The sequence below is a fragment of the Mauremys reevesii genome, linkage group 2 (assembly GCF_016161935.1).
Source record: "Mauremys reevesii isolate NIE-2019 linkage group 2, ASM1616193v1, whole genome shotgun sequence".
Classification (NCBI taxonomy): domain Eukaryota; kingdom Metazoa; phylum Chordata; order Testudines; family Geoemydidae; genus Mauremys; species Mauremys reevesii.
The window spans coordinates 87,326,278-87,346,674 of NC_052624.1; the positions used below are offsets into that span (position 1 = coordinate 87,326,278).

The 20,397-nt window shown below is 43.0% G+C and overlaps 1 protein-coding gene across 9 annotated transcripts in view; it reads right to left on the minus strand.

Moving 5' to 3' along the window:
• The window catches only part of PDE1C (phosphodiesterase 1C), a 533,093-nt gene that overhangs the window by 53,680 nt on the left and 459,016 nt on the right, over window positions 1-20,397 (minus strand). For all 9 annotated transcript variants that reach the window (XR_005594060.1, XR_005594059.1, XM_039524494.1 and 6 more), the window contains 3 exons: window positions 16,558-16,678; window positions 14,183-14,358; window positions 9,523-9,822 (listed from right to left, as the gene is read on the minus strand). Coding sequence is in view for 7 of the 9 variants with exons in the window: in XM_039524494.1 (XP_039380428.1) it covers window positions 9,523-9,822; window positions 14,183-14,358; window positions 16,558-16,678 (597 nt within the window). In the remaining 2 variants the exon portion in view is untranslated. The remainder of the gene's footprint in view (window positions 1-9,522; window positions 9,823-14,182; window positions 14,359-16,557; window positions 16,679-20,397) is intronic.

Below are 20,397 nucleotides of genomic sequence, written 5' to 3' on the forward strand. Positions count from 1 at the left end.
AACCCAATTTTCAGCTGGGTGCCCTTGCCCCAGCCACTGTCTCCATTTGAGACCAGTTAGGCAGTTCAGTTTTGGATCCCCTATTGCCTAGCCTTGTGTCTGGTTTAATAACCTGTGTGTTTGAGACCATGTGAATTATTCCTGTACACATCACAGATCCTATTACTCCTTCAATAGCCAGGACCCCCACTATTGTTGTTTAACTGCCCAGACCTAAACAAAAACGGTGGGGCCGATCCATGTATTGCCAAACTTTGCCCCTTCAGGTTGGCCATTCCTCCGTTTTCTGAACTGGGAGAGAGGCTTTCACTAGATGCTTGCAACAACCTGTCTTGGCCTGCCTTAAATTTATTACAATCCTCCTTTTTGTGGCTAGTTTCTTCACAGTACCAGCACTTGACTGTTTTCTTTAATTTTTGCATTATTGCCAGTTTCCCTTCTTTTACAAAGAGAATTTATCATTTGTTCTAATCGTTCAATAAGGTCTTGAACCAGATTAGGATCCCCTCTTCCATCAGTCATATTAGACACAGATCTCTACTTACAGGCTTCACGGAGTTCAGCTTCCATCCTCCTCAACTAGTGGTTGCTTCCTCTTCTGGTGCACTGCTGCAAGGAAAGATTCAAGTTCTGTGGCAAATTCCACAGACTCTAGAGTGTCTTTGGCCTCTTTTTGCTGCTTTTGATCTGCAAGTCCAAGCCCAGCTGAGCATCTACAAACTGGTCCACTGCCAATTTATCCTGGGTATGCCAGGAACACGAGCGTCCGCAGGTCCTCTGCCAGTTCAGGTGAGGTTTCTTCTCTCTCTTTCCTTCTAACTCTTAGCTGTCCCCGTGCCAGCTCAGATTGATGGCTAGCTCTAAACTGCATGTCAAAGGCTTGTGCTGGTCTGGATAATTCAATCTGTTTTCTGAGATAGGTTGTGCAGTACCCTAAGAGCTGGGCCACTCAAGCTGGCTACTAGAACCTCCCTTTCTGTCCACCATCCCAGCCATTCATTTGAGCTATAATGTTGAATTGAGCCAAAATAAGCCTCCCAAGGAGTTTTCCACTCAGAAATAGTGGGCTTTTGCATTATTTGAGCTGGGACAGCCCAACCTTTCCCTTCTGGGCCGCTGTGGGTTACAAATAGGGTAGGAAATGATAGATATCTTACCCAAGCTCTGACTGCCTCAATTCCTCATCCAGGCAGCTGACTTCCACTGTGGTCAGTGACCCTTTGATTTCCTTCTGGAATTGAATTTTCAGCTTCTTGAATCCTTGCTGCAATTCATCTCAGTTAGCAGTTCCAAACCCGTCAAAACCTGTTTGTCTCCACTAATTCATGGAGAAACTTCTGGTCTATGGCTGTCTGACTGTTGCTCACCTCGCCAATCTGTATTACCATGCCAGTCTGGGTGCGTTGCAGTTGGGCTTCCCAATCTGTCCAGGCACTTTGTAGCTGCTGTTCCAACAAGGATCTTATCTCAGAATGCAACTTCTCACCGGGCATTTTCTGGGAAACCTCCAATTCCTGATTTATAACTTGTTTTAAGTCTTCTCTTAACTCCCGTTGCAAAGTCTCCAGCTCCTGTTGTTTAGGTCTTGTTTTAATTCCTGCTGTCTGGTTTTGCTTTTGGCAAGTATCTCCATTATTTGTTTCATTTTGGTTCACCAGGTACACCAGGCTCACAATCTCTCTTCTTGGAAACTGGACCCCAACAGTGTTGCCCCTTTCCAACCTGAGTAACTAGTCAAAGCTTGTGGCCCTGGGGATGTCCCACATGGGAGTAGAAACTGGTGATAGTCAGATATTTCTTTGATGCAGATTTGTTTGTTTATAATTTAAAGAATCTGCAAAGTCCTGCATTTCTGAACGCAGAAGGAATCAAATAGCAGGAAACAGCTTCTTTTGCTCACAGAGCTAAGGACACTCCTTTCAGTCTGCACCACTAACCCAAATACTTCTCCCCAAATTTCTTCCAGAGCCAGAGTCACTATGCTTTCAGCTGCTCCCACCAGCTGTGTCTCAAGTATTTTGTCTGTTCTGCCTCCTCCCTCCAATGCGGGCCCCTACCCAAAACGTTATTCAGCAAAAGATCCTGAGTGGATTCACATACTCCTTTGGTCTTAGGTGGGAACCTATCCTTACAGTTATGTTAACTGAAGGGTGAGTTCACACCTATCAATCACAGTAGGGTTTTACCTGAACCCATAACTAGGTTTCACCCTGCTGACAACAACACGTATGGAAAGGTGGGACTTTCTCTGGCCATCTGTTAGTCCTAGATCAGATGGCCTCAGGCTGCAGGCTCTTTACAATGATGAAAGCATCACATCATACAATCTCTTTGGGGTACCAGGCATGGGCCTGCTGTACCAGCCCAGCATCCCAAGTACCCTCCATCATCAGGACTCCAATGGAACAAGCTATGATTTAGAGCTGTCTTCCCATGATGGAACCTCTATGGAGGGAAGATGTGCAAACACTAGCTATCCTCCCAAAGGAGGTGAATCCTGGGCACTGCAGAATACTCTGCTGACACAAGAAGTGAACTGAGCCCAGCCTCGGTTAAAAGTGTGTTTAAAAACAAAAACAAGCAAACAAAACGTCCCGCAGGAGCCCAGTCAAAGCAGGATTAACCACAGATCCTTATTCTAAGAGTAATACAATGACAGCAAAGCAGAATTTCACTAAATCACATTAATGACTGGGAAACCCATTGCAGATTATCAAATTTAGCAAATTATTCAGATGCATCAGTGGAAGAAAGAAAATACAAATATTCCCAGCTTCCACAATCAACACTCAGTCTGGCACTAATTCTAGGCCAAAAGACCCTCATTTTTTTTTCATTTAAATCACAAGCGCCTTTCTCTGTTCAATTTCTTGACCTGTGAAATGGAGACTCATATTATATGGCTATATCAAGCTATCCAAGCATTATATGTGTGTATACACACACACACAGCCTGATCCAAAAGCCAGGGCCATCCCTAGCAATTTTGGTGCCCTATGCAACCGCCCCGTGGGGGCCTCCATGGGGGGTGGAAGTGCCAGGGGGGAACTGCCGGTTGGGGCCGGTCTCTCCACTTCCTGCCACCCAGTGATTGCAGGGCAGCTAGGCCGACCCCGCACTCACAGGGCGGCAGGAAGTGGAGTGACCTGGCCCCAGCCTACTCCGCCCTGCTCCCCTGGCTCCCAGCTTTGGGGGGCAGAGGGAAACCGCCCCCCAGCACTCACTGGTGGCATGGCTGGGAGCTGGCAGAGCGGAGCAGGCTGGGGCCAGGTCGCTCCACGTACCGCCACCAGTGAGTGCAGGGTGCCCCACCCCTGCTGCAGTCCACAGGAGAGTGGGGGCAGGGTTGGGCGGAGCAGGGGTGGGAAGAGGCAGGGATGGGGGCCGTGAGGAAGAGGCGGAGCAGGGGCTGGAGCAGCAGGCAGCGGCGTACTTTGTGTATGGGTAAGGATGGCCCTGCCAAAAGCCCACTGAAATCAACAAAAAGACTCATACACCCCCCCACTGATTTCACTGGGCTTTAGATCAGGCTCACAGGGCTCCACTGCGTCTTACTGGAGCCAGTGTGGAAGAGCCAAAGTGAGTGCTAGGATTGCAATTGTGGATGGTAACAGCATGATGCGGGAGAAGGGCAGGGCACTTTAACTTCTAGGTCCTCTTTGCCAAACCATTTAAAGGCCAATCACAATCTGGTCCACAGTGGGTGCAGTTAAAATCTTGATACTTACACCATGTAGATTTACTGTAGCACAATATTAACTGTATTTAGAATGGCAGATACCACAAATACCATGTGTGACAGGGCGAGTACTCCACACAGGCTCTGAATGGGTTAATATGGCTGGGGAGGACAATTAACATACCAGGCTTGGCTGCCTTGCGGGAAGGGCTGGGCTTAACTGTGGATGAAGCCCAGCTGGGGAGAGGACTATGATCAGAGGAAGTTGAGAGCAGGAGATGGCTGCAAGGAGGAGAGGAAGGAACTCTGCAATCCCTCTCTTTGGGACTAGAGAGGTTGTGAGGAGAAAGCCCAGAGGGAGAGTAAACCTGGGGATCCTACCCTGAGTAGAGAAGGCTAGCAAGCAAGAGGAGGTGTGGCGCAGGCTCTGGAGGTGCACACTGAAAGCAGGGCAGGATTTGGACGTCCAGGGGGAGAACCTGAGGGTGTGTTCAGTTAAGGAACAAAGCAGGGGAACTGGAGGTGTACAAAGAAAGGAAAAATCGAGCCTGAGAAGTTACTATTTTCAGTTTGGGATTTTGTTGGGGGATTCTGGGGGAGAGCTCTGGGACACCTGCCCCTGAAATAAGGGTGAGCCTAGGGAGGTTGTGGGGAGAAGGTCTGAGAAAGGCCATAGTAGGAAGAAGCCCAGAGAAGCAGCCACAAGCAGTTGGACTGAGCAGACTTTGGCTGATAGTTATATGGTCCCTGGCCTGGCACCTGGTGTACTGAGAGGCCCCAGGTTCCCCTACCAGCACCTGATAGAGTGGTGTGAGACCAGAAAAGGGGACAAGGATGTCAAAGAGCCCTGAGAACATTGGTTTGTTGGACTTCTTGTAAGCCTAGAAGGGCTAGACTTAAATGATGACATGGCTGGAAGGTCAACTCACAGGAAGAAGTGGACCAAAGCAGCCATTGGCAACGGGTGCCAGATGGGGATAGAGAGGCTATGACACATATGGAGGCACCCCAACAGCGAGGCCAGCCTTCTATCATAGAATATCAGGGTTGGGAAGAGATCTCAGGAGGTCACCTAGTCCAACCCCCTGCTCAAAGCAAGACCAATCCCCAGACAGATTTTTGTGCTGGATCCCTAAATAGCCCCCTCAAGGATTGAACTCACAACCTGGGGTTTAGCAGGCCAATGCTCAAACCACTGAGCTATCCCTCCCCCCTATAGCATGATGCAATTAACTACTATGTTAAATATGAAGAAGATTTTAACAGCATCTATTGTATAGTGTACTAATGAATAGGCGGGCATTACTTGTTTGGGAAATGTAGAGGGAGAATCTGAAAATCATCTATCTCCAGTACTTCTGAAAATCATGTTCCCCATCTCCATTGCTTTCAGAAACTCCCAATAATATGAGGGTTCTTCTTGTAAGATGTTGCATGCCCTCACAATTGCTCAGTGACTGAAGGATCACACCCATAATTCTTTATTTGAGGTTTCTCCCTCCCCCGCCAGTATCACTTTTGATTTCTCAGTTCATTGCATTCTTGAATATTAAACCCTTTAATCTTTATCTCTTTGCCTCCTTAAGGCCTCAGTTCAACAACGCATTTAAGCATGTGCTTAAGTCCATCTCTATTCAGCAAAGCACTAAAGCATATGCTCACGTCACATTAAAGTCAATAGGATCTAAGCTCATGCCTAAAGTTGAGCACTTTGATTAAGAAGGATGGGCGGCTGAATTGAGGCATCAGAGATTAAACTTTCCAAGTTTTATAAATAATAGCCATGGGGGGGGAGAAGGAGAAGAAGAAGGAGAGAGAGACACAGGGTCTGCCTATGTGTTGCTCAATGAAGGGCTGGGACCTTCTCATTGCAAGACTGGGACCTGTCATCAGAGAAGAATGCCCAGGTTCCAATGGATATGTGCACCACCCTTGCAAAATTTACATTAAAATTTACCAGTCAAAACACAAATGTCTACTCACATGCCTTTTATCATGATGATTGATAATGAGAAACTAATGATACTTTACTTGCCGACTGAAAAATAAAAATGACTTGCCCCAACTGCGTGTACGCAAGGATGATGAATGCCCAAATTAATGTTCTCTCATCATGTGCTCCCTTCGGGAGAAGCAACCAAGGGTCTGACTGACACAGATTTCAAACTAATGTGAGGAGACAATTTTTGAACTTTCACTGAATATAATTTATTATGAAAAGGGGAAGTTATGAATATTATAATAGCTGGCCTACCATATCACTGCAGAATGGTAACGATAATTATCTTCTTGAAAGGAATTACCAAACAATCAAGATAATCAGGAGAATACTTTACAAGAAGATATTACCACATAGGCATAGCATAAAGGAAGCAGTATTGAACCCAAGGAGATGGATGTTATGTTTCATGAGTCCAAAAGGCCCCACAGTAATTATAACTCAAAAGTCTTTTCCAATAAATTAGAGCACAATTTCTTTTCTTGAGCAAGATACTAATTTTCAGAAATCATCCTTTTAAAGCATTTTTTGACACTTAAAGAATGACCCAGTGGGGGAGAGAGCAGCAAAAGGAAGTTACCAAAAGCAATGAAGTGCATCTCACCTCCATATCATTTGAGAAGTCTGTAAAACAGAAGGCTTCAGTAAAGTGTCTTTATCTGGTGCAGTTTAATGGGATTTCACATGTCCTTTCTGTGCTCATTCCCATGCATTCAAATAATGTTTGGGCTTTCTACCACAACATAGGAAAAATTCTATGCATTGTAGAAAGCTCCAACTCTACTCCCAATATTTCTCCCAAGGATAACAGCTACATATGTAAAAAGCAACAATGAGTCCTGTGGCACCTTAAAGACTAACAGATGTATTGGAGCATAAGCTTTCGTGGGTGAATACCCACTTCGTCAGACGCATGTAATGGAAATTTCTAGAGGCAGGTATAAATATGCAGGCAAGAATCAGTCTGGAGATAACCTCCCTGGACACACAATAGCAGATGTAAAGGTAGCCATCTTACAGCAAAAAAACTTCAGGACCAGACTTCGAAGAGAAACTGCTGAGCTTCAGTTCATTTGCAAATTTGACACCATCAGCTCAGGATTAAACAAAGACTGTGAATGGCTAGCCTACTACAAAAGCAGTTTCTCCTCCCTTGGTGTTCACACCTCAACTGCTAGAAGAGGGCCTCACTCTCCCTGATTGAACTAACTCCATTATCTCCATACTGATTCTTGCCTGCATATTTATACCTGCCTCTGGAAATTTCCATTACATGCGTCTGACGAAGTGAGTATTCACCCACGAAAGCTTATGCTCCAATATGTCTGTTAGTCTATAAGGTGCTACAGGACTCATTGTTGCTTTTTACAGATCCAGACTAACACGGCTACCCCTCTGATAGCTACATATGTAAAAGGAATATCTAGTTTAGTTGTAGGTGGAGTGGGTTGCCGAGTGAGATGCACACACCCTGTGCATGTGGTATGCTCTATGCTAATCAAGAGCTCCTGATCTCTCTAAGGGGAGGATGGGGTAGGGGGAGGAAGGGGAGAACATCACTAGCTATCCATTGAAGTCCTATTTGTGCTCTGTCCTGGAAGTTGAGATCTGCTGAGCTACCTGAACTGGCAGTCCCTAGGTTTGTAATTCTCAGGCTGGGCTTTCTCAGTGGAAGGCCCTTAGCTAGAATTTGTTTACTCACTCTGGCCTGAGTTTTGATTCCTTTTCAAGGCATGCTGCAAGCCTATCTATTCACTCAGAGCATGTCGACACTGCAGCTGGGAACGCGCATCCCAGTTTGGGCAGACAGACACGCGCTAGCTCTGCTTGAGCAAGCATGCTAAAAAAATGTGTGGACATTGCGGCACAGGCAGTAGTATGGGCCGCCTGTGTTCAGACCTAGGCCCACTCCCAGCTACAGTGTAAACATACCCTTGGGCTTTTCCTGAGAGGGTTATTGAGAGTGGTTTGGGAGTAGTTAGCTAGCCGACATTGACTCAGTTGGTGAGTGGTGGTACATGGCTTTATTGTAATTTTCTCTATTTCTGCCTTCTTAACAGGCATATATTTATAAAATGAAAAGGTAATATGCTTAGAACACCTTTAAGACCTCCACTAGTTTCACACACTATATTTTAGGTTATATCAATTCAGGGATTTGTTTGTCCCTTAGTTCAAACTAACTTGCTGAATATATTCTCTCATATTCATGCTCAAGCCCTGTCCCTCTGCAATTCTTGCTCCAGAAAATCTCTCTTTAGGAAAAATAGCACGGCTCAGGGGCAACTGAGAATAGCCTTATGATGGAGCTAATAATTTAAAAAAAATACAAAACAATGGGATGTAATTTTCACAAAAACTTTCTCATCTTGGGGGGAATGGTCAAAAAGATTTTTTTTTAACCAGGTCTATAGCTGGTTAAAAAACATGCCCCAAAAAAGTATCAGAGGGGTAGCCGTGTTAGTCTAGATCTGTAAAAAGCAGCAGAGTGTCCTGTGGCACCTTACAGACTAACAGACATATTGGAGCATAAGCTTTTGTGGGTGAATACATGCATCTGACGAAGTGGGTATTCACCCACAAAAGCTCATGCTACAATACTTCTGTTAGTCTATAAGGTGCCACAGGACTCTTTGTCGCTTTTTCCAAAAAAGTACTATTTTTAAAAACACAATTCAATATTTCTACCAAAAAATGTTGCCAAAAGATTGAATTTCTGAGAATTTTGACTAGCTGTAGCTGTTATCATGATATGTTCCTTTTCTTTTCCCTACTCTTTCTATATTTGTCTTTCTAGGCTGTAAGTTCTGGAGCAGGGACCCTGCCTGCTTTCCTTCCTTCCTGCTTGTACAGTGCCTAGCACTGATTCAATGAAGGGATACAGCAAACAGGGCCTGCACTTGTCATAAAGAACAGCATAACAAAGGAAACAAGTCACATGTAAATTAAAAGCTCAAAAACTAAAGGGCCAGATCCTTTGCTTCTCCTGAAGTCCATCTGCATCACTGGAGCAGTGGAAAGGGACCTTAACCCAGCCCTGCAGCAGTTCATGAGCTATCTTTGATTCCCTCTTCCTCAGTACAATAAACATGCACTCGGTGAAGCTGAGGATTTCTCCCAGACCATCTGTTTCAGCTTCCAGAGTGCACAGTGTACCTGATAGTTGTATTTTGATGTGGAGGCAAACCTCACCTTTACAGCCAAAGGTGCAGAAAGATGCAGCTAGAGGAGGGGTTCTCAACCTTTTTTTTTCCTGAGGCCCCACAACATGTTATATATAAACTCCACAGCCCACTTGTGCCACAACAACTAATTTTCTGCATATAAAAGCCAGGGCCAGTGCATTAGGGGGTAGCAAGCAAGACAATTGTCTGGGGCCCCATGCCACAGGGGCCCCCCACAAAGCTAAGTTGCTCAGCCCTGAGTGGTGGGGCTCAGGACCCCGGGCTTCAGCTCCAGGCGGTGGGACTTTGTCTTTCTGCCCTGGGCCCCAGAGAGTCTAACACTGGCCCTGCTTGGTGGACCCCCTGAAACCTGCTTGTGGTACCCCAGAGGGCCTCGGACCCCTGGTTGAGAACCACTGAGCCAGAGCATACAAGGGACTGGGTAATTTTTGATGCAGAACCTTGTAGAGTCCAGCTCCAAGGAGTTCCCAGAGAACTTCCCACCTGTGAAGGGAGCAATCTAGGGCAATGGAGGCTACGCCAACTGTTAAACAAGAGTAGTCTGCATGGAACTGCTCCAGGACCCTTTTCCTTTCTTCACACATCTCCCCAATATCTTGCTGAGATATTTGGGCTTGGGACTGGATTCACCCCTTATATGAAACAAAGAAAGGACTTACCATTTTGGACATGCTGTTTTTCCTCTCCTGTTGCTTGGAGAGACTCACTCCCCTTGTCCGCTCTAGACTGGTTTTTCCCTTGAGAGGCTTCGAGTTTGTTCACACCACTTTGCTGAGTCCCATTTACATGACCCTTGCTAGAATCTGTGCTCTTACTTTCCACAGGATTTGGTTCTTTGCTGTCTTCTGACTTGGCTGTCGTGGTATCCTCGGCTGGACTTTTCTCTTCTTTTTCTTCTGTTTTCTTTTCATCTGTTCCCTGATGAGCATTTTCCTCAGCTTCTTTCTTAGCTTTTTCTTCTGCATCCTCAGCAAAGGGAGAACCAAAATGAAGGGGGAAAAAATCAAGACCATTAGCAGATTTGCCAGAGTGATACCATACACACTTTTAATCCAATTTCAGCCATGTCCTCTCAAATGACGTTAACTTAGATAAATGTAGAAATTAACATGACAAAAAAAAGAAAGACACAAAACCAAAACATTTAGGGTGAGATCTGCAAGGCGCCCAGCATTGGCCTAGCTGTATTCCCATTAAAGTCACTTTTGAAAACCCCACCACTAATGCAATTGCAAATATGGACCCCAAATATTTTATATCTATGTATTTTAAAAAGCAAATTAAGGGAAGAACAGTTCAGCCATCCGTGTAAAGGGAAGGGGATTTCAGTCTCTCTCTGCTGGCTTCTTATGCTCTTCTTTTCCTCTCACTCCTCCCCAAGTTTTCCTTCTTTTCCTTTTGGTCTGATGCTCTGACTACTAATATTTTACATGTATACAGTGCCCTTCCATCCTGAATGATCCTAAATTGCTTCACAAAAATGCAATGATATACAGACTACACGTGCACCACAGGTGTGCAACCACCTCTGGGGTGGAATTTGCCTAGGAACACCACAAACTAGTTTAAGTCAGAAAGAGAACAGTGGATCTAAGCAAGTGAAAGGAAGATAAATTCAGCCCCTTTATCCCCTCGCCCATAAATCTGCTATTGGGGGCATGTCAGATAAGAAACATGGCCATGTAATTCAGCTGGCCTCTTCCTATCTCAGCTGCCCACTAAGGGCTGGTCTACACGTGGGGGGGTGGGGAGATCGATCTAAGATACGCAATTTCAGCTACATGAATAGCGTAGCTGAAGTCGATTGATTTACCTTGGGTCCTCACGGCACGGGATCAACGTCCACGGCTCCCCCGTTGACTCCGCTACCGCCGTTCGCGCTGGCGGAGTTCCGGAGTTGACGGGGAGCGCGTTCGGGGATCGATATATCGCGTCTAGATGAGACGCGATATATCGATCCCCAAGAAATCGATTGCTACCTGCCGATAAGGCGGGTAGTCCAGACGTACCCTTAGTCAGCCATCTCCACTATTGGTCCTCTCTTTCCCAGGGACAGGATGCCTGTCAGCAGAATTGTGTACCTTTAGGCCTTGAGTACCTCTATCATTGGGTCACCTGTTTTGGCCATAGGGACTTGTTTATGAGTTTTAAAACAATGGAAGTACAGGAAGGGCAGTTAAGCATGGAAACAATCAGCCCTGAGCAATAATAGCATTTCAGATTACGCATGTAAAAGAAAGTTAATACAGAGCAGTAACTTCCTCTTCTAAAAGTAGTCTGTGTTCATGTCCAGCAAACTGAACCTTGGGTTCTGCTGTGATAGCAAATACTTCGAACCAGTGATATCATTTTCCTGTCTCTTAAGTAGTTCTCAAACTACTCTAATTCTGAGTAGTATCACATAAATACAGAATTCTGGCTCCTTTGGACTGCTGAACAACGCCTACAAAGTGCTAAGCACCTTCAATTTAAATCCAGTTGCAGTCAATGGGAGTTGAAGAGTCTCTACATCTATGCAGAAGGTGCTCTGTATCTTGCAGGATCAGACCCTAAGCAAGGGAGTACGAATTACAAAGTGTTTATTAAACATCTTCTCACATGTAACAAAAATTCTTTTGACAACTGAATCAGAGCAATTTTCTCCAGAAAATCTACCAAAAAGAGGAACAAAACAGAAGGGGAAAAAATGTCATTTTTATAAGAAGCATCAATCTGTATTTCTTTGCCAGCAGCTGACAAAAGTTAATTAATTTTTAAATTAATAAATTATGGATCACATGAAAATATAATTAAATTAGATATGAGCCTCCCACACTTTATTAATCATTTCTGCAATAATCTAGTCTCCATAGATGGCTCAGTATGCACATTGATATTATGCCTTAGGAGGTATGATACAGTGAAGGCTTCCCAGATACCTCCCCTGGTTTTGGACTCTGAAAAATTTGCTAACACTTTGCAACCTAATCACAGGAGATGGACAAAACTTGGTTAAAAACTGCAGGGAACATTAATTCATATAGAGATTTATTATGATACTTCTAGAAATTTGCCTGATATTAAAATTAGTGTCACAACATGCTTGCTCTGTACAGTGCTTTTATACCTTGGGGCAGATGTTTATTCTGGTTCTTAACTTATAATTATTTAATAATGATCTTTTAAGTAGGAGGAGCTGAGCAACAAACTCACTTATTTTGCCTACGGAGTCCAAGACATTTTCCAAAAATACTATACTCAGTATAAAAACACAACACCAAGTTTCTATTGAAAATATCCTTACAAAAGACATTCCAGTATTCTACAGAAATGGTAGAAATCGATTTCTTCTTTGCTTCTGATCCTAAATTGCTGAGTAATGTTGCTGTGCACTAATAAATAGCTGTTATATGCTACACCTGGACTGTGACTGTATTCCTATAAAGTACTTTATACATTATTATTGTTGTTGTTATTATTTTTATGTATTTGCAAAGTAATTATTTCTAGAGGCCTCAACAGAGACTGAAGTTCCATTGTGGTAGGCCCGCTACAAACATACTGAACAATGGTCTCCATCCAAAAAGCTTATCAAATAAATAGGTAAGTGTCAGGAAAAGAGGCAAACAAGGTAAAAAAAACAGGCCAGTGGCAGAACCAGGAATTGAACCCAGGTCTCCTAATTCCCAGTCTATGGCTTTACTTTCTACATCCTATTACTCAGCCAATACAGTGACAAGTCCTGTGTTTGTAAAGGTCTTTAGAATGAAAAGTTTTGTATAAATGTGGTTATTACAGACACACCCAGAAATGTATGACGATTTAAAAACTGATGAGCAGAGACAAACCAGAACCTAATTAATGGTGCATGTGTCCATTTGAATCATGTGACTTCTTATGTATTTTTCAGTAGAAATCCTTACTCAAAGCACTCACTGCAAATGGGTAGAAAACAAAGTTAAATCCCCAGGACCCACTGGGGGTTATCTTATGCATTTGTTTGTAGGCAATTTGTAAAGTATGTATTATCCCTGATAGTCTCCCCTGCATACAGGATTTAGATAGTGTGGGTGTGCACTTTAGATAAACAAACAGTATATACTATAATGATGACAATCTCATGAACAGCAGTCACATGTTACAGCAAAATAGATTGGCCACATACATTCAACAGTCATATACCAAAAACCATCTGGCCATGTTAATGAAACTGTAGTCATTTGGTAAACTTTCATTTGTTTTCATCAGATCTTATTGATCCAAAAAAGAACAGCTGAAACAAGTAAACTCCAATTTAAAAAGTAAGAGCTATCTGAACTAACTTGGCAAATAAATGGACTGTTTTTTTTGTTGGCAAGAGAAGCATAAAAGGGGTTGATGCTTTGTATGGTATGTTTTAAGCTCAAGGAAAATTGTATTTGGTTAATAAACTTGTCCCCTTCTGCCTCCTAAAGAGAGTTTATAACTGAGGATGAACAATCTGCTTCAGTTAATATAAAAACTGAGCCAAGTCTTCCACTATGCCTCAAGCCCAAGTCCAAATCAGTTTGGTTAAAGAACTTGCACCCATCCCCATTCCTCACGTCTAAGAGATTATTATTAATAATAATGGATATCAAAGTAGCTCCTAAAGGTCACGGTCAAGATTGAGGCTTCATTGTGCTGGGCACTAAACAAAACACAGAAGAAGAAGGGAGTCCCTGCCAGAGAGAAATGTATCTTGCCCTAAAGCGACATAGAGTTTGATCTTGCAAACATTTACTGCTGGGTCTATGCTGGGTGTATGAGTAGTTCTGAGCTCTAGTGAATGGGAGTCTTTATGGTATTAAGCCCCAGGGCTGGCAAGTAAGTGTTTGTAGGATAGGGTCTGTATACAGTACTGTACAATACTACTGCCATACACAAAAAAAATAAGGTAATAAAAAATCAAACAATATAAAATATACTGTCTCAGTTAATCAAGGATCTGAGCAACACGCATTCAGCTCTGAAGAGATTTCACAAGCTGTCAAAAAGTCAGATCCTTCTTCTCATTTGGGGCCTGATCCAAAGCCCACTGACCTCCTGTTCCATTCCCTTTTTATCGTCTTCTCTACTGCTCTCTTCCCCCCAACACATACACACTTCCAACACCCATGTGCACAGTATACAAAAAGGTATAAGGCTTTCAGGTGAGTTACATGGTATTCCTGGCCCCAAGTGTGGTGAGAGTTGCTGGCCTCTAGAGGCAGATGGTTTGAGAAGTCAGAGCTTACTTCAGGGCTAACTGGGTAGGAAAAAAGCCTGAAGGGGAGGAGGTAAAAGAGCTTGCAGCCTTTTATTATGAGGCTCATCTGTTACCTTTGGTTGCTTTTGCTTTCCATTTCTCCCGGTTCTGCTGCACCACCTCAGTCCAGGTGGCTTTAAAACATTTGAAGTCCACAGTGAGTATGGAACAGTTGAGTGAGGCACTTCCTTCTGACCCAGTGCTCTTGACACTTGATCTTTTAACTTCTGAGGGGCTAATGCTATTCAAACTGAGAGACAAGATCACACAATGTGATAGGAATCAGCACTTCATACACTTAAATACAGCTATGGAGTGAAAAAGACCCTAGCCATAAAGTACTATACAATCAATCAGCAAAAGCCAATATCCAAAACTTAAATTTCCTCCCTCTGTTCCTATGCTTGTGTTGGATGAACTATATCATGAGAACATTGGGGAGATCTACTTCAGAATTGATGAGACAATCTGGAGCATTGTAAGAAACAGTGAGTCTAATTCCAATGTGATTTACACTAGTGCAACTCTATCAATACAGAGGGGTAGCCGTGTTAGTCTGAATCTGTAAAAGCAGCAAAGAGTCTTGTGGCACCTTATAGACTAACAGACGTTTTGGAGCATGAACTTTCGTGGGTGAATACCCACTTCGTCGGATGCATCCCGACAAAGTGGGTATTCACCCACGAAAGCTCATGCTCCAAAATATCTGTTAGTCTATAAGGTGCCACAAGACTCTTTGCTGCTCTGTCAATACAGTGAAGTTGTTCCCAATTGACACCAGTGTGAGATGAGAAATCGGCTCTGAGTCTATTAATAGCGAACTTTGTGAACTTCAATGAGCTCAACACTGTTAATACCCATATATGTTGCCTACTGCTATTAGAGTTGTGTGAAAGTTCCCATTCTCACTTTGCAAAGTTTTCATTATTAAAATGGAAATTTGTGTGAAACTGCACACCAAAAAAAGTCTTGCATAACTAAATTCCAATCAATCACAAAAAATGACCCATTTTGCCCATACATAAATAGGAACTAGTGCCCTGAAACTCTGCTCTCTTCCTGGATAGATGGATATACTATGGAAGATGCTGGCTCTATAACCTTTTTATGCCAACACCTGAAAAATTACTAAATGTCTCTTGAACCTTCTCTGAAGTGCCTGAGGCACTTCTTATGCCCTATCTCCCCTTTCTAAAGGCCCCGACTCAATGGTGGGCTAGAGGACTGTCCCACCTCATCTCTGGACAGTAGTCTGTATTGGCTCTTAGTTCTAGAGCACTGAACTAGAACCTCTTGTAACTTCTGGCACTGTCTGAAGCTTCAGTGAATTTTACGTATATTTAAAATCAACTTCAGATGCAAACAAATTTGGAAGGAACCAAAAGAACTACAAATATAAATAAGGATCCAGAAGGACTAATGTATGTGGAAAACTTAGGTTCCTAAACAATTGTTGACAGCAATGACTAAGGGCTGGGGGTGGAAGGGAGATGACTGACTGATAAAGGGCTTTATAGCTTGTCTAAAAGTCATTGGCTGAGCTGCAAAATTTTAGTTTCAGTTCAACCCCCTTCCCCAAAGTTCAAGGGCATTTAGGATTCAGTTTCTGGTGGTTTAGATTATAGAAACACAGGGCACGGAACCCAGCTTCAGATTCTGAACTGCCCTGGATTTAAAAGACATTCAAATATGGAATGTTGGTTTGATCCAATGTCTTTAAGTATCTGTTTAGTGTAAAACACCAAGGATGGAAACAAATTAGTGAGCGTGGCATAAGGGATAATAAGTAGGAGGAAAGAAAGAATAGGAAAATTCAGTTTGATAATCAGGATATATTGCTTAATGGTGACTTAGACTTCTGAATCATCTCCAAAGGGAAGCGGTTGAAACTCCATTGCTGGAGACATGTACAAATCAATGGAGAATCTACAGTGCCTGGAACAACCCTGCACTGACAAAGAGAGGGGCTAAGTGACCAAATAAGTCTTTTCTCTCTCTAATTTCTATTATTCTGACTATTCAGATAATGGTGAATAGCACACAGGCTACCAGATTAGTCCCCATTCAAGCCTTTTTAATATTCACCCTACAATTGTGCTGGAATTATCCCAGGACCTGCACAGGAGAAACTCTAATAACTCAAGATGGTTCCTTGATAGCTCTTATGGTGGACGGTCAGGTTAAATGAAAGTGAGACTCTTTACATCCAAATTCCAATGAATTCTGACGTGAATATATGCACAGATCAAGCAATAATTAACCAGGTCTGATTGTACTTCATGATCAATCCATTTCTACTACACTTCCCAAACATAGTTCTCTTCAGGTAGAAACCAGGACAGACAGAACAATGGGAGGACTTTGCTAATACCCAATGAGTCCAAAACAGAGAAGTGAGCCCTAAAAGCAGAGACCACACTCATGCCCCAAAGCAAACATAGGTACTCACCTGGAACGTCTAAATCCAGTCATACCAGAGCGGGAGGCTTCATCAATGAGTGGTGTTACAATCTTCTCCGTCATGTCTGTCAGCACAGTAAAAGTGGGCTCCACAATGAAATCAATAAAACCTGAATCAAAACACAGTGGACGTAAACAGAAGAGGTAAGTATTTATGTTTTGCCACTGCCTGTGAATTATCTAGTGTAATAGCACAGTGGATGAAAAGAATTACATGTTGAAAGAGGAACTGAAAAAAGGACAAGGAAGAATGATACTATGCATTGATCCTGACCAATGAGCTGATATTTTGCATGCAATGGTAGCTCCTTAAAGGGTGGAAATTCAGAATATAAACAGATACAATAGAACTTGTTCTGCATGATTTTTTTGAGTATCTAAGCCAAATTCTTGGGACAGTTGGAGTAGACCAAGCTTGAAGGATGAAATTTCTGGAAACAGAAAAATAAAAGAACAGTAATGATGATAGGCTTCTCTGGGTATCTATTCCAAAGTGTTGTGGAGCTATGAAATATCAGTGGGTTTTTGTGAATATTCTCATTTGAAGGTTTGCCCCGCTTGTACTCATTGAGAGTCAAATGTATTCCGATTCTATTCATTTAATTTTTAACAAATTCATATATTATTTTTAAATCAGAAGGAGAAGGGAAAAATACAAAACTAAATCTTTCCCTCTATTGGCTTGTGTACAAGGGGTAGGGCTGGGAGGAAATAGCATAGTACATCCTCCTGCGAGTCAGCTCTTTGTGCAAGCAACAGGGATGGATCCACACAGGGCATTTAAGAAAGCACTACATTTTGGGTCTGCTAACGTGCGCACTTATACACCAGATTTCAGCCACCTGTAGCCCTGCCCTGTAGTGACACCATACAATAACCATATGGTCAGTAAGGTACTTTAGTGTTTGTGGTCACAGATTAGACCCACTGATTTTTAAAGACAGATTTTTCAACTTTATTTTCCCCTCAGATTGTCACTGTTGAGCAGAGTTAAGGGTGTTTGGGAGCCCTAACTGTGCATTTCCATACTGTAACACATTTGGATTTATTTTTAAATTTAACCTGAACTCTGGATTTCTTGGGCTTACAATGCCTGATCTGGGGATACTTTACAACACCCTCTAATGTATTTTACTCTAAATTACTGATACATACTCTCCACCTTAACATAGTTTTTGTCTGAGGATTATCTTACCCCTCATCTTTACACTCTGAGATGAGGGTCCCAAGGCCCAACTGCCAAGAGCAGTGGTTTTCCACTTGTGACCAAACTATGTCAAAGGGGTCCACAAAAGATTGTCATCACCGTAGAACAGTGGTTTTTGACCTGTGGTCCTCAGACCTGCGGACTATGTCTGAGATTTCCAAAGGGGTCTGCACCTTCATTTGAAGTTTTTAGGGGTCTGCAAATGAAAAAAAAGGTTGAAAACCACTGGCCTAGAGTTTATTTTCATTCCATGTTAAAAAGGACACCTAGATCATGCTAGTTAGGGAATGACTTCTTGAGAGACTGCCATTCAGGAACAATCTCGTTTGATCATCAGCTTTTGTCCTGTATCTTCTGAAGCCATGATTTTCTTTCCAGCAAGCCAAAGGACAAAAATAAAAGGCTCTTGCTACATTAATCAGCTGCAAGAGACAGTGATGACAACAAAGGCCTGTTTCCAGTCAGACAAAGCTTCCTGCTGCCTTGGATAGAAAGGAAGGGGCTTCAAATAGTTTAATTCTCCTGTTGAGAAATAAAAACGTTGGCCTAGTAATTCTTTGCAATTTGCTGGGTTCCCCTCCACTTGACCAAAGGCCTGACTTTAAGATGTGAATTGTCTCTGATTGGACTTGTTCCCAACATTTTATTTACAAAATGAAGTGGCAGGTGAAAGAATGTGTCTCTTCTTTTTAAAGAATTTTTTCTTGTTAAATTGTTTAATTTCTGTAGAAACAATACATGCTAAAATAAACCCTCTCTTTGCATTGTCATGAAGCATGCTCACCTGCTGTGGTCTGTGCATCCACAACAACTAGAGCTGGCTGAAAAACTTCTGACAAAACGTTTTCTCATCGGAATCTGCCAATTTGTCAAAATCAAAACATTTCACAGTGATGGTCTGATTTTAACAAAGTTCTGATGGAACCTTACCTGGTTTCCACTCATTTGGCTCCTCAGCAGCTCACCGTACAGACTGCCCCAGAGTCAGGGACCTCAGGGTTTCTGGGATCTGTGATTCTGGGACAATCCAACAAGCAGGCTGTCTGTAAGTTGGGGCTTCATTCCCTTTTGCAAAGAATTTTCAAAATTTTTGGATTTTATTCCAAATTGGAACAAAACCAGGTTTTGAAATATTGATATCCATTGCGAAAAGGAATTACCTTTCTTTGCACAGCTCTAACGACGACCTTTCGTACAGCAGCAAAATAGAACACGGCCTTAACTCTGACCAGGAGGGAACCTCAAGAGGTGATTTAGTTCTGTCTCGCCTGATACTGTAAACAAGTTATTGAGATAGCCCAGAAACTCTATGTCCCCACTACAAGTGGACTGAGAACACAAACTTATCTCAGAAATGACATTCCTTTAGGGATAGCTCAGTGGTTTGAGCATTGGCCTGCTAAACCCAGGGTTGTGAGTTCAATCCTTGAGGGGGCCACTTGGGGATCTGGGGCAAAAATTGGCCCTGCCTAGTGAAGGCAGGGGGCTGGACTTGATGACCTTCCAGTTCTAGGAGATTGGTATATCTCCAGTTATTACCTTTATTTGTTGAAAATGAGGGCTGCCTGCTGTAGATAATACATAGTACAATTTGGAATTCATGAGGTACTTACTTCTGCAAAGAAACAGTAATTACCATTCAGTGGCACTATTTGTTAAAGCTATCAATCAGATAAGCAAATGAATAGAAGCTGAATATTTCCCTAAGAATCTGGCCTAAGACTTTGAGAGGAATCTTACCTCAACACATATTGGGGAAAGGTAAGAGTTTTTGATTTAATGAAGGAGACACTAAAGATGTCAAGCTATTGCCCATATGTTGAGCAGACTGGAATGAAAAGTTTATAATGCTAGAGGACAAGATTTCTAGAGAGAATGTGTCTGTTAATGCCAATTGGATACAGTTAACTGCACAAATTAAATGTAATGATAAATAGCACAGAATTAAATAAATCTCTCTCTGCTTATTGATTGAGTGCCTGTTTCTTAAGCTCTAATTGTTTGGATAATGGTTTAATTCACCATTAATTCTGCAATGATTTGCACACTGGAGGCGGTCATAAGGGTCTTTTTATTTAGAGACAAATTCTGGCCAACCTGTGCACAGAATACAAAAGAGGAGGAAGGTACAAGCAGCTTCTTCACACAGGCTTGTGCCCTGCACAGAAGCTGGGAAGAATTCCTTGGAGCATGGTCCCTGCTCCCTCCTAGAGCCTCTGCAGAAGTAAAGGGCCTGAAATGGGGTGTGTGGAAGGTGAGGTCCTTCCAGAGAAGTGCAGCAGCCATGCACTGCTTGGGGGCCCCCAACAGGGGTTCTAGTTGAGCTGCAGCTCCCCTGTATTTTCCAGTCCCTGCCTGGTCCCCCTCCAGCATGTCTGAGGTGCCTATAGAGCCATTTTGCCCTTAGTAGTAGTGTAGTATCTCTTGTGTATATCCACTTTTCCATAAGGCTATGGCTGCACTGGTGCTTTACAGCGCTGCATCTTTCTCGCTCAGGGGTATGAAAAAACACCCCCCTGAGCGCAGCACATTACAGCGCTGTAAAGCGCCAGTGTAAACAGTGCCCCAGCTGTAAATTAATCTCCTTGTGGAGGTGGAGTACCTGCAGCGCTGGGAGAGAGC